The 13,302-nt window shown below is 57.9% G+C and overlaps 1 protein-coding gene across 2 annotated transcripts in view; it reads right to left on the bottom strand.

Annotated features, from left to right (window-relative positions):
- The window catches only part of CERK (ceramide kinase), a 37,387-nt gene extending 24,402 nt beyond the window's left edge, over positions 1-12,985 (bottom strand). The window contains exon 1 of one of the 2 annotated variants that reach the window (XM_032882760.1): positions 12,750-12,985. In XM_032882760.1, coding sequence (XP_032738651.1) covers positions 12,750-12,882 — 133 coding nt within the window. In that variant the 5' untranslated portion in view covers positions 12,883-12,985. The remainder of the gene's footprint in view (positions 1-12,749) is intronic. The other variant, XM_032882761.1, reaches the window with a different exon arrangement.
- Between the last annotated feature and the right edge of the window lie 317 nt (positions 12,986-13,302).

The raw sequence follows: 13,302 nt of genomic DNA, 5'->3' as shown, positions 1-13,302 counted from the left end.
CACTCTGTTCGAATCTTTCGCGGGGACATCCGGCCGCTCACCATGCAGGTGAGTCAACACCCGAGCCCGTCCACCACCCACCTTCCCGGCAAAGCCTGCGACCGCGGGAGCGACTGCGGGACCCAGACCCCCCAACCCCCCGTTCTCGTCCCGGCGCCCGCGCTGGCCCGGGACAGCAAACACTCAGGACGACCGTGAGAACAAGCACAAACGTCTCCAGCACTACTTGAAGATTTTCATCACGAGTTCAGCCACATCCTAAGGCAGCCGGATAGAAGTGTCCTGGCCTTACGGGTACCATGCATAGGACCTCTCTACAGCACTCAGTTACCACGCCAAAATTCTGTTTCCAGTGGTGACTTTTAAAACTTCCTGAGCTGGGAAAGGAAGTCTGTCCGGGTGCCCCCCCACAACAGGACAGACACAGGACACGACCTGACCCAGCTGCTGTCCTCGACCACAGGACAGTCCCCCCATCCCTGCTCCTGGGGGGCCGCAGGGAAAGAGGAAGTGGGCTCCCACTGTCTCCTCGCTGGCTAAGGTGACATCACACGGGAGCCTGCAGCCGCCTGGGTGCCCGGGAAGGACCCCCCTCCGTCCCGATTCAGGGGCGGTTCCCACAGTGGGTGGAGCCCTGACTTCGCAGGGTGGGGGGACTGAGTGGGGAGCCATGGGGGTGGTCTCCTCACAAGAGTAAAGAGAAAGATCGAGGCATCAGATGTCTCAAGCGCCACCTGATCCCCTCCCAGCCACCTGTCTGCCAATACGGACCGGCCTGTCCATTCTTCCTGCTCCGAAGGCCCGTGGGAACGCTGTCCTGGCTCTGTGTGTGCGTGTGTGTGTGCTCACAAGCAGCCGGGGGAGGGACTGGAGGCAACACTGCCGCCCCCACCTGGCTCCCGGTAGAGCGACCCCACTGCGTGGTCACCTGCCCCTGGGTATCACCCTGACCCCTGGCCCTCACTGTCCACCTGCTCTCCAGCCCTGGGGGACACTGGGCGGTCACACACACAGGACTTATTGTACGGGATACACTGTGGCTTTGGCCACCTGGTCCCGCCCGCCCAGCTCTGTCCCCTCCCGGGAGCTTCCCCAGGCCTCCTTGCCTTGGCTCACCTCAGCCTCGTGCTTCACAGGGTGACAGAGCATTCCACAGACCCTTCTAGAAAACCGACTCACTCGACAGGCTCTGACATAACTTCCACGAACATCTGCTCCTCACACTGACTTTCCCGAGAACGCCTTGCTATGCCACCAGACAAGAGAGTTTTAAACAAAGGACACCCTGTCGCGGGGCCTGCTCCCCTGGAGTCGGGTATCAGCGTCCCGATACCCGCCGGGTATCGCGACCCAGGGCCCCCCGAGATCCGTGCCATGAAGCAGCAACCCGAAGGCCGGCATCGGAGAAGATTTGAAAAGACGTCTACAACCTTCCCGATCACCCCTTGGCGGACTTGGCCCGGTCGGCACTCCGAGCCCGTCCTCAGTGCTTCGGAAACACCTCGCATCACGCAAGCCGACAAGCGCGACACAGGACGTCACATGCGGGCAGCAGCGGGCTCGTCCAGACACACCTCTGCCCGGTGCCCCCCACAGCAGGGGCCTCGCACGCAGCTCCGGGCACGCTGGCAACCTCCCTCCTGGCTGCTCTCTCTCTCTTCACGCCACTAAGGATCCAGCTATTTCTGGTTTTGAAAAGACCCGATTTGGAATCCCGCAGAAGACTGTCTGACAACCCGCTACGGATAGTCCGGATTTAGAGAAACGCACGTGCAGGCGAGGTCGGTTATAAACACGGAACTGCAGAGAGGCTTGTATCAACCAATGACAACAGACTCTCTCCGCTTCTGGAGGAAGAAAAACAGTCCAACTACAGGGAGAGCCGCTTGTGTTCAAAGAGTAAAACGGGGAGACGGGGTGTTGGGTCATGACACCCAGACGGGCACCGCCACCTCCTGGGCAGACGGCGCCGAGGGCAGCACCAGGTCTGGAGACGCGCCGCGCGTCCGTGCTGGGAGAAACCACAACCTGGTGAGGAAGACTCACAGGCTCTGCGGCAGGTGTTTTCTTCTTTTTGTCCTCCCCTTCCTGGGACACGAAACGGTCCGTCTGTCCCGTGTCGCAGGGATGTGGGCCCTAGACTAGTTCAGGGTCACGTTGCTGAAGTTTGGAATTGAAATTTTAAGTAGCGTCCGCTTCTGCTGTAAAAACTGAGCCAAGTCGGGGTGCCTGGGCGGCTCAGCCATTGAGCATCTGCCTTCGGCTCAGGTCCCAGGGTCCTGGGATGGAGCCCCACATCGGGCTCCCTGCTCGGCGGGAAGCCTGCTTCTCCCTCTCCCACTCCCTCTGCTTCTGCTCTCTGACAAATAAATAAATAAATAAATAAGATCTTTAAAAAAAACAAAAACAAAAACAGAGCCAAGTCGAAGTCAAGGAAACTACAGAAGAGGCACATGTTCAACCAAATGAGAAAAGGAAACCCGGCATTCTGAATACCGACTTGATATTTTTATCTTACAGTATTAAACATAAACGAATCTCAAGGGAGGCCACAGGCTCTGGCCGTTCCGCGGCGCTTCCCCACCGCGTCACCGGTAAAGGAGCAGGGAGTGAACTCCCCCGGCCTCCGTGCGACCTGCACGTGCGGGCCTGGGCCGCGGACCGGCACTCGCACTCACGTGGAGACCGCCGCGGTCCCTCGCACACACCGCCAGATACACACGCCCAGCAACCTTCCTCCCCTGGGGCGTCCCCCACTTTGCAACCTAAACCCGGCCCCCTCGACGCCCCCACCCACGCACCGGCCTGGTCCGCGGTCACTGCACATGCGCACAAGCGTGCCTGCGCGCGCACACACATGCGCGCGCAGCCTGTGCGCTGCCTCGGGGCTGAGTTGCCCCTCCCCGAGGGAGAGCCTGCCTGTGTGTCCCCACGGGCCACCGCCTCCGGGCACCTGGCGCAGCCCCGCCGTGGGATGGGCGGTGACACAGCCACGGTGCCGGCCGTGGGGAGTGAGGTCTGCGCCGACTTCACACATGTGGATGAGCCTCACGGCGACGCCAGGGCGAGCAAGCTTCCCGCCTTCTAGACGGCGGACCGCACAGGGGACTTCACGCATCTCGCTTCTTTGGGAAGTCGGACGACGCGTCCGAGCCACAGGCGGTGAGTGGCAACCCCAGAATTAACTCTGGCAGAACGTGGTCCTCTCCGCAGCGCCCCCTGCCCGCACCTGGTCCCGAAGGGCCCCCACCTCAACCCCGGGCTGAGACAGGCCACAAGGGGAGCACGTGAACAGCCACAAACCATTCAGAAATGGGTGAGAAGAGCTTTTTTTTTTTTTTAAAGGGGCGGGTATATTATTTATTTATTTGACAGAGAGATCACAAGTAGGCAGAGCAGCAGGCGGGGGTGGGGGGGGGGAGCAGGCTCCCTGCTGAGCAGAGAGCCCGACGTGGGACTCGATCCCAGGACCCTGAGACCATGACCTGAGCTGAAGGCACAGGCTTAACCCACTGAGCCACCCAGGTGCCCCAAAAAGACATTTTTTAAAACCATAATCCAGCAGCGAGTACAGCACGCTATGTGGGAGTATCTAATTAGAAGGACTTAACACCTTCATTTGTAAGAACGTCCTTGTACAGCTGTCCCAGGGTAGGCCATCTTGTTAGGTCTGGAGCATCTCATAAAGAATCCTCCTGAGAACGCAGCTCGCTGGAGCCAGAACGTGCCACAAGCTGCCCGGCTCTCCCTATCAGACCTGGGCGGGACTCCGACACGCCTCTGTGTGTTTAAGCTCCCGGTGACGTCTTCCAATAACAATAGGAAACCCATTTTAAGGGCCGCTGGTCCTGGTTAAGATATTATAATTATTACAAACTCAGAAAAACGTTCTCATAAAGTCCTTTGCAACCACGGGCTGAGATGTTGCGAGCAAATCTCCGCGGCAAGTCCGAGCGCTTTGCTGACAACAGGTGCAGCGCCCAGTGCTTCCCTCACGAGGATGGGCTTGTGCTGACAGGCAGCTACCCCCCAATAAAGGTGACGACCAAGTGGCCACCATATTCCAGCAGAGTCACAGGCGATGCCCACGAGACCACCAGCTTGGCGACAGTCTGGGCAGAGCCAGCCAGGGGCAGCTGAAAGTGCTCTGCCTTCTGCTGTCTCCCCTGTCGATTCTGTCTGGTCGTGACCCACTCAGACTGAGTCTACTCGACAGTCACGACTCAGATGAGAAGCAGTGCCCGCCGTCAATCAGCTTTCCTGCTCCAAGTTCCTGGGCAACCCTGAGCGCCCACAGCAGCCTCATACCCAACAGGAGAGGGACTTAGTATGTGTCATGAGATGGGGTGGGGTGGAGACGGCCGGAGCACGCCACTCCGCAGGCCCCCACAGACACGCAGGACGCCCAGCCGGGACCAGAGCGAAAGCAAGTTCACGATCAGGGGCGTAGCTGCATTCCACGACACAACATCACACGCCAGAGCCCTGTGCAAGAGGGAGCAGGTAGGACAGGCCAGGAGGGGGCCACTGCACACCCCCTTCCTGCACCCAATGGTATGGCCTGATGGGCCGGGCCGAAGTCTGAGCCTTCTGTGCACTCTGGAGGCAGGTGGGGGATAGTGAGGAAAAAAGAAGACAGATTGAAAAACCCTATGTGGTCTAAACTCACTTCAAATCTAACAATGAAACAGGTAGAAAGTAAAAGACACGTCATGCAAACATTAACCAGAAGAAACCTGGAGTTGGGGCACCTGGGTGGCTCTGTCAGTTACGTGTCCAAATCTTGATTTCAGCTCAGGTCATGATCTCAGGGTCATGAGATCAAGCTCCTTGTCAGGCTCTGCACTTAGCTCAGAGTCTGCTTGGGAGTCTCTCTCTCCCTCTCCTTCTGCCCTCCCCTTCCACTCGTGTGTGTGTGTGTGTGTGTGTGTGTGCACGCGTGCGCGGGGGCACATGCATGCATGCTCACTCTCTCTCTCTCTGAAAGAAAGGAAGGAGTGGCTTGTTAACAGATAAAGTCTGTCCTCAGAACAAAGAAAACTACCAGAGACAGAGATGGACGTGACATAATGAAAAAGAGTGAACCCCAAACGAAGATACAGCAATCCTGAACATGTATGCATCAAACAACAGAGCAGGAAAACACATACAGCAAAAATTTATAGAACTACAGGGCAAAATAGGGAAGTCCACAGTTGGGGCGCCTGGGTGGCTCAGTCACTGAGTGTCTGCCTTTGGCTCAGGTCATGATCCCGGGGTACTGGGATCGAGCCCCACATCGGGCTCCTTGCTCAGCGGGAGGCCTACTTCTCCCTCTCCCACTCTGCCTGCCTGTGCGCCCTCTCTCGCTGTCTCTCTGCCAAATAAATAAATAAAAATATTTTTAAAAAAAGACAGACAGAAGTCCGTAATTACAGTTGGAGACTTCAACAATCATTAGAACAACTAGACAGATGCGCAAGGATAGTAAGAACGACCACCACCATCGGCCAACAGGACCTGTCACATTTCTCCAGCAACACAACACACCCTCCACCACGGGCCACGGGCCAGACACCACCTCAGACCAGGTCACCTCAACACATCCCCCTGCCCTTCAGCTACTTCAGTCTTCCGGGGGGTGTAGGCAGGTTTGTGTGAAACTTGGACCGGCTCCGATGCCCGAGCCCAGTCGGCACGTGGATATGCTATTCCTCAGAGGGAGGACCAGCTTTCTGCTTACAGACCAGGGCACGGTGGGACCGGAACCCAAACGGGTGTGTCTCCTAAACGCAGTATCGGTTTTTCCAGACGACCAGATTCGTTTGCTTGCTTGTTTTGAAGGTCAAAATATTTTTAGTCATCTGGATTAGCTACTTTTACAATACATCACATGGCTGTTCCCTCTTCACAAATAAGGATTTAGAGCAGGGTCAGCAAGCTGCAGGCCAACTCCAGCCAGCTGTCTGCCTTTATAAATAAAGTTTTATTGGCACACAGCCACAGGAATGCATTCACATACTGTCTATAGCTGCTTTTATGCTAAAACAGCAGAGTTGAGGAACCGTGACTCCTAAAGCCTAAAATATTTGCTATCTGGCCCTTTAAGAAAATGTTTGGGGCATGTTTTAGAGTAGCAAATAAGAGTTAACCTTGAGTAGCCTCAGAAAAATCACAATGTTTCTGATCAGTTTGGGCTACTGCTCAATCAGGGAATCTGATAGTAACGCTGGCACTGGCCGGTGCCTGAGGAGGCCCCGAGGGCGTGTCCGCTGTTGGTTTTCCAGCACCTGTTAAGGCCGCAGAGGCTGAGCCCCTCTTCCTACAGGGTCTCCTCCCCAAATCGGGAGACAGTCTATTCTTTTCTGAAAAAGGTCGATGGGATTGCCATTTGTTCCCAACTTGGATATACTGAGATGCCTCCCCGTCAGGACGTGCAGGTCGTAGCTTTGCATGACCCGACGACCTGCCTTACTCGGAGCTTCCGGATGGGGCACTAAGACTCCTACGGAACACACAGGCTGGGCATGTGGTACGTGGGCCTTTGGGATCTGTGGTGTCACCCTTCAGGATTGTGGAGAATCTGTGGGCTTTGCGTAAACTCTTCCACTTCTGAGTCACCCCCGATGGTTTCAAACCCACACCCTTCAGAGAAAAGCAGGGGTGCTGAACAGTGAACAGAGGAAAAGATCCCTGGGCGCCCCTCCCCTGCCTTTTCCTGCGCGGGGCCCTGGGCCCTGGGCCCTGGGACCTGCCGTGACGCCTCCTGCCCGCTCCTCCCGATGCTTGGTGGGGGCACTCCGGAGAATGGGGCCAGCGGACACTGGTTTCTCCCCTCCGAGAGAAAGCAGGTAGAGACGACAAATACATTCAAAAATCTAAAAAGCAAAACTCACAGAGCAGAGAGGTGCCAACAGAGCCACAGGAAACTCAGAGGATGAAGCCTGCTGAAGGGCCATGTCCTAGCAGGGCTGGGCCTGGAAGGGGGGTTCGGTCTGCAGCGGGGAGCAGGAGGAAGCGTCTGGCAGAATCAGAGGCAGCAGGGAGGGCGGGTACCGTGGGGCCAGATCAGGGAGGCTGCGTGCGGCCACGCGCCTGCAACAGGACGCCCGTGGGGCCAGAGAATGGCGCGTGTGGAAGAACTTTCTAGCAGAGCCTCGGGGCGGCTGCACCTAGCTGGCTGCCTGCACAGGGCTCATTGTGCTCTCCCGACTTCTGACCCCAGAACCTAGGTTCAGCCATCGCAGGAGTGTTCCAAGGAGGTGACAGTGAACGAGAGAGACAGAGAGGGGGAGGCGTAGAGGCGGGAAGCGGGAGAAGGCATCCAAAGGCCTCTGTGGAGAAAGAGAAGCACATGCAGGGGGTCGGGGTGGGGGTGGGCAAGAAGAGGCATGAGACTTGACGGGCGGCAGGCCACAGGAGAACCTACAGCCGGCGGGTGGCGCCCAGGCCCAGGACCAAAGCTGAGATGCTGCTGGGGGGCGGGGGGTGAGTCTGGGAGTCCGAGATGCTGCTGTCTCCAGCGCGGAGTCAGGTGTTTGGAAACCTGGAAGCTGAGTTCAAGAGAAGTCACAACGCAGACCCAGCCCTGGGTCCACCTGGTGCTGACGGCTGGGACCGTGAAGTCAGCCCAAGTCTATAAGAACGAAGGGCGCCTTATTCGGGCCCAATCTGTGCGTTCACGAGATACATGCTGAAGGCAGAAACCAGCTGCATTCCGGAAGAGAGTCCGTGTGCCAAAGTCTGGACCGGTAGAGAAGAAAAGAGAAATTGGGGGAAGAAAGGAAAGCCAACACCATCAGCAGTGTCTTAGCAAACGCAGAGAAGAGGAGCCTTCTCCACTGTCAAAGACAGTTCCTTAAATACTAGTGTTTTTCCTTGAGATAAAGGATCAAACAGGAGACTGATAGGTCAAATGATACATCCTTTTTTTAAAAAACACTGTCAAAATATTGCCAGATTAATTTCCCAAACCCGAGAAGCAGCTCACCGGCCCGTCACACCTGCTCCTTCTCTGTGCTGTTTTGCTCTCAGGATCTCCCCAGACACTCATCACCCACCCTTGAATTGTGCTCTTCCGTGAACGGCCTATACGTGTTCTTTGCAATGGCTTTTTAAAATTAGCTGACTGGGGGCGCCTGGGTGGCTCAGTGGGTTAAGCCTCTGCCTTCGGCTCAGGTCTTGATCTCAGGGTCCTGGGATCGAGTCCCGCATCGGGCTCTCTGCTCAGCAGGGAGCCTGCTTTCCCTCTCTCTCTCTGCCTGCCTCTCTGCCTACTTGTGATCTCTCTCTGTCAAATCAATAAATAAAATCTTTAAAAAAAATAAAATTAGTTGACTGTCATATTTGTTGCAAATATCACTCCCGTCATTTTTTAAAAATAGGATAAGATTTTTATTTATTGAAATAACATAGATCCTGATCTAGATTTTTCTTTTTGTCTGGATTCCATGTTGGTTAGTGAGGTCCTCCCAGATTGCAAAATTGTCCTCTGTTTTCTTTCTATCTTTACATGAAAATCTTCATCCATCCAATTCTGATTGAGGAACTTTTACATCATCGACTAAAAAGGGCCTTTGTAGTGTTTGTGTAATAAAATATTGCGCAACCAAGAAAAATCATGTCTTAAGACATAGATTTTCTATGCTAGCTTTTGACTCCTAACTACGCATCCAAGAGAAAGGAAAGCATATGCTCCTCAAAGGGACTTGTACACAAATGATCAGTATCTTTATTCATACAGCCTAACACTGGAAATGGTCCTGAATGGATAAACAAACTGGTTTTCTCATACAATACAGTTATTACTTTGTAACAAGAAGAACCAACCATTGATACATGATGAATTGCAAAAAGATTAAGTGAGACAAAGAAGCGGGAGACAGAGCACATACTGCATGATTGCACTTACAGGAAATTCTATTAGAGGTCAACTCCGTCCCTGCGGATGCAGCAGCCCAGAGATCGAGGGATGGAGCCTGGCAGAAGGTTCTGGGCTGATCTGAGTATCCTATATCTTGATGGGAGGAGGCTTAGGCAGGTGCATATATTAACCAGAGTTCACCAAACTATACCCTTAAAACGTGTGGATTTTAGTGTCTGCAAATTATACCTCAATAACGTTGACTTTTTTTTTTAAGATTTTATCTATTTGAGAGAGAGTGAGCGCATGCTCGCAAGCATGCACGAGCTGGGGGGAGGGGCAGAGGAAGGGGGACAAGCAGACTGCCTGCTGAGCTGGGAGCCTGATGCAGGCAGGACCTTGTGATCATGACCTGAACCAACGCCAGACATCAGATGGTAAAGCTGATTTTTAAAAGTCACATTTTAAGTGTGTAAGGAGTATCCCTGAACAACATTCTGCAGTATGTTTCCCAAGCTTTTCCTTCACGCGCGTTTACACAGACAAAAACACCAAAGAGTATTCACTGCCTAAGGGTGAGACTAAGGGTGATTTCTATGTACCTGCTTTTCTGTGTTTCCAGATTTTACATTTTCTGTCAGTATCTGTGGTTTGCCTAAGTTTTGCTTGGCACTGCCAGGAGGTATTAGAGAAACCCTTTATCGATATAGCAGTGACCCGGCCAAGGAGCTAACCACCAGCAGGGGTGGGGGGGGCATCCCAGGAGGGGCTGGTGGGAGGGAGGGGAGGGTTCTCCTACAACGGTGGAGCCTGGGTAGCAGTGTCTACCCCACCCCCCCAGACACACGCATGTGCACACACACACAGAGCCAGCACGTGCACGCGCACATACACAAGCACGCACACTCCTGCCAGCCCCAACCCTGAAAGAAAGCATTCAGAGTCTGAGGGTATAACCCAGAAACAGCTACAGTCTGTTTTGAGTTCAGCTAGCCCGACCCACTTTGAGCCAGGAAGCCTCTGCAGAGTTTCCTGTTTTCAGTCGGCTTCACTTCCGACCAAGCCAGCACCCAGGGGCACCCGCTCTCGTAGCATCCTTAGGGGCAGAGCAGCCCTCTCAGGGACCAGAAAACCCTGCCCCTCCCAGTTCCCAGTCCTAACTTGGCTGTCCAACCCTGAGCCACGTTCCCACACAGTGACCTGCAGAGAAATGAGCGCCTGCCCTTTGCCTCTGTGGGCAGTTCCAGCTCTTGTGTCTGAGAACAGGAGTGATACTCTCGAGACGCAAGAGGGCCAATGAAACAATGCGACTGGCCGCACCCCACCCAGTGCGCCCCCTTCTCTGACCCCCTGTTGCGGCACACCCAATGAACCCCTTCCCCATCTGTCCCGGGGAGCTAACTGAACCCATTGTCCCGTGGGCTGGGGCACGGTGGCCCAGCTGACCCTACTGATCTCCAGCATGCAGTCATCTCCCACAGGTCTGCTTCCTTTTGGGGGTGCAGGGTAATGGAGCCCCCCAAAGAGCTGGTGCAGCCCTCTCAGTGCTGCTCACCCAGTGCTCTGCACGCTGCTGGGAAGCACACCAGGTGATGGGAACAGGACTCTTCTGGGACAAGGCCCACCCACAGGGGCTCCCTCAGCCCCTGCCACCCCAGGGAGGGAACCAAGCTCTGGGTGGAGAAGCTCTGGCTGAGCCGGTCCGAAGCACCTCCACGGTTTCTAAGAGCCAAACAACCACCATCCCAGGAAAGAGGACTGGGGCTGGGGACATGAGCAGCCAGCGGAAGCGAGCAGCGCCCCCGGTCTGACAGCCATAAACCCCGGGCAGGCGGAGGGCGCCCACACAGAAAGCAGGCAGGGAGGGCCTTCCCACCCGGACAGCCCACAGGTGGGGTCTGCACTGCCACTGGCTGGCTGGAGACCCACCAAGTTCACGGCCGGACCATGAGCGGGGCAGTGACTTAAACTCTCCAGAGCTGGGTCTCCCCAGCAGTCAAGTGTAAGAGCTGTCCTGCGGGGTCACGCGGGAATGGGACCCAGAAGAGCAGCGCGATGGCTGCGAGGAGTCCCCATCCTGAAGCCCAGAGACTGACACAACAGCTCGAAGCCCTGTGGCCCAGGCCAGGCACCACTCACCACCACCAGAGAGAAAATGAGCGACACAGAGGGCCCTGCTGGGTGGTGCCAGGGGGCCCGAGGATGAGATCTGAGGCAAGACGTTTCTCCCAAAGGGACCTCAGTAAGATCCACAGACTCTCACACACCCCGCCACAGACAGGCTCTCTACAGAAAGGGCTTCTGGTGCCCAAGACCAGAAACCAAGTGCTGATCTTGGGTCGGAGGCCACCCTTGACCTTGGCCCCACCTCCCTTCCAGCTCTGCCCACCCCTCCTCCAACCCGCTGAGCCTCCCCACCTCCGTGTCAGGAAGCGCCTGCAGCACCCTGACCGCCCCCAGGGCGTCTAAAAGGCATCCCAAACCCTGTCCAGGAGAGAATCCTGACCTCGGCAATGCCCACCTCCAATAATTAAAACAATATATATATCCCCGCGGCCCTGACTTCGGTGGGCTGTAAATTTGGACCATGCTCCCCTCTCTCAACTTCCGCATTTTATGCAGACCCCGCCCTGCTCACCCCCACTCTGACCCGGACTGGGTGGGCAGCCTCCCCACTGCACTTCCTTTCACCTCTGTTCACTCTGCATGGATCCTTTAGGAAGACGGGGCTGGATAAAGCCCTCCTGCGGCTCCCAAGCACTCACAGAGGAAGGGAAATCCTACCTCAGCCCACGGGATCCACAGGACCCCACTTCCTCTCCCCCACCTCCGGGGCTGGTCTTAGGGCCCCTGCTGTGCTTCCCACCTGCACCCTCTCTCCCCAGGGACACGGTCCCTCCAGGTCTGCAGTCACATGCGGCACCTAAGGGAGGGCTGCTGGCTGCTCCTGGACCGAAGCCACTTGCCTCCTCCTGCGGCGGGCGGGGGCGGGGATTCTCCTCAGACATACATGCCTCTGCAGGTGGCCCCCTCGGTCTCCCTTCCAGGGAAAATGACCCGCTGCCGTAGGGACGCTTCAGCAGCGAGGCTGTCATGTGCACTGAGCCAAGGATAGGACACCAGGGCACCCTCCCCAGCAGGCCCTCCATGAAAATTTGCACAAGACCAATGAATGGAGTGGCACGAGCGCAGGCTGCCCAGCCCTGGGCTCCCTCTGCCTGGGAAGCCTCTTCCCTCTCCGGTTGTCCACCACCGCCTCGGGCAATCCTCCCCCTCCCTCCCGGGATCAAATGACATCTCCCTCCTCAGCCTCTGCCCATCCCTCGCCCGCAGACAGCTCTGCCAAGGCGCCCCTGGCCCCTGCTCCTTGGGGAGAGAGCCTTGAGCCGGGTGTGTCCTTTCCATTTTTATCCAAATTACACTTCTCCGAGTCGGGAGGGCCTCTGAAGGTCAAGTGCCCAGCCTGTTTTGTACCAAAATCGACTCTCGCGGGAGCGCCTTCCTCACTTCACCGCAGGAGTCCCCGACCCCGCAGAGCGGCCTCGCGGTCTGGGGCCCCGCTAAGGAAAAGCGTCCGTCCTTGGTTTAAACCGAAACCGAGTGCGGGGCGCCCGCACCCCTCGGGATCCATCCGCGACCAGTCTCACCCAGAAGGCGCCCTTCAGATCCCGCGGGCCGGTCTGCGCGATGCAGCCGCGACCAGGCGACCCCGCCCCGCCCGAGCCTCACCGGCCCGGGGCGCATCCGCGCAGGGGACCGCGGGTCGGGCCCTTCCCGCCCGCACCGCCCCGACTCGCCCTTTGTCACCGGGTCCCCGGAGCGCACACCCCCGCCCCGGGCGCCGGGCCAAGTCCGCGCCCCCCCCGCCGGCTCCCCGGCCGAGCCCGCGGGCCGCGGCGACACTCACCCGCGCCAGGGGCGCCGGCTCCGGGCCCCGGGCTCCGCCACCAGCGCAGCAGCGCCCGCGCGGGGTCCAAGCTCACGGCGCAGCGCTGCCGCTTCACCCACAGCACCGAGCGCAGCGGCTCCGCCGCCCCCATCGCGCCGGTCGCCCGCCGGCGCCGCCTGTTCGCCGGGCGCGGGGCGGGGGCGCGGACGCCGAGGGGCGCGGGACCGTTAGCGGCCCCCCGAGCCCGGGCTGCGGCGGCGGCGGCGGCGCGGGGCGGGCGGGGCGCGCGGGGAGGGCGGCGCTGCGTCACCCCGTACGCAGGGCGGCCGCGGGGGACGCGGAGGGGGCCGGCGCGGGGGTGGGAGGGCAGGGGAGAGGAGGGGCAGGGCGGGGGTGCCGAGGAGGGGCCCGCGGCGCGAGGTGGGGGTCCCAAGGAGGGGGCCCCGGGAGCTGCAGGGAGTGGGGGGATCGAAGAGGGGCCGGCGGGCGGGGGGAGACAAGAGGGTCGGCGTGGGACCCAGGAGGGGGCTGGGGGCGCGAGGACAGGGCGGAGGAGGGGCGAGCGGCCCGG

Source organism: Lontra canadensis, unplaced genomic scaffold (assembly GCF_010015895.1).
Source record: "Lontra canadensis isolate GAN:19392208 unplaced genomic scaffold, GSC_riverotter_1.0 scaffold84, whole genome shotgun sequence".
Lineage (NCBI taxonomy): Eukaryota > Metazoa > Chordata > Mammalia > Carnivora > Mustelidae > Lontra > Lontra canadensis.
The sequence above is the reverse complement of the archived record's forward strand: the minus strand, read 5'-3'. Positions and strand labels throughout refer to the sequence as shown.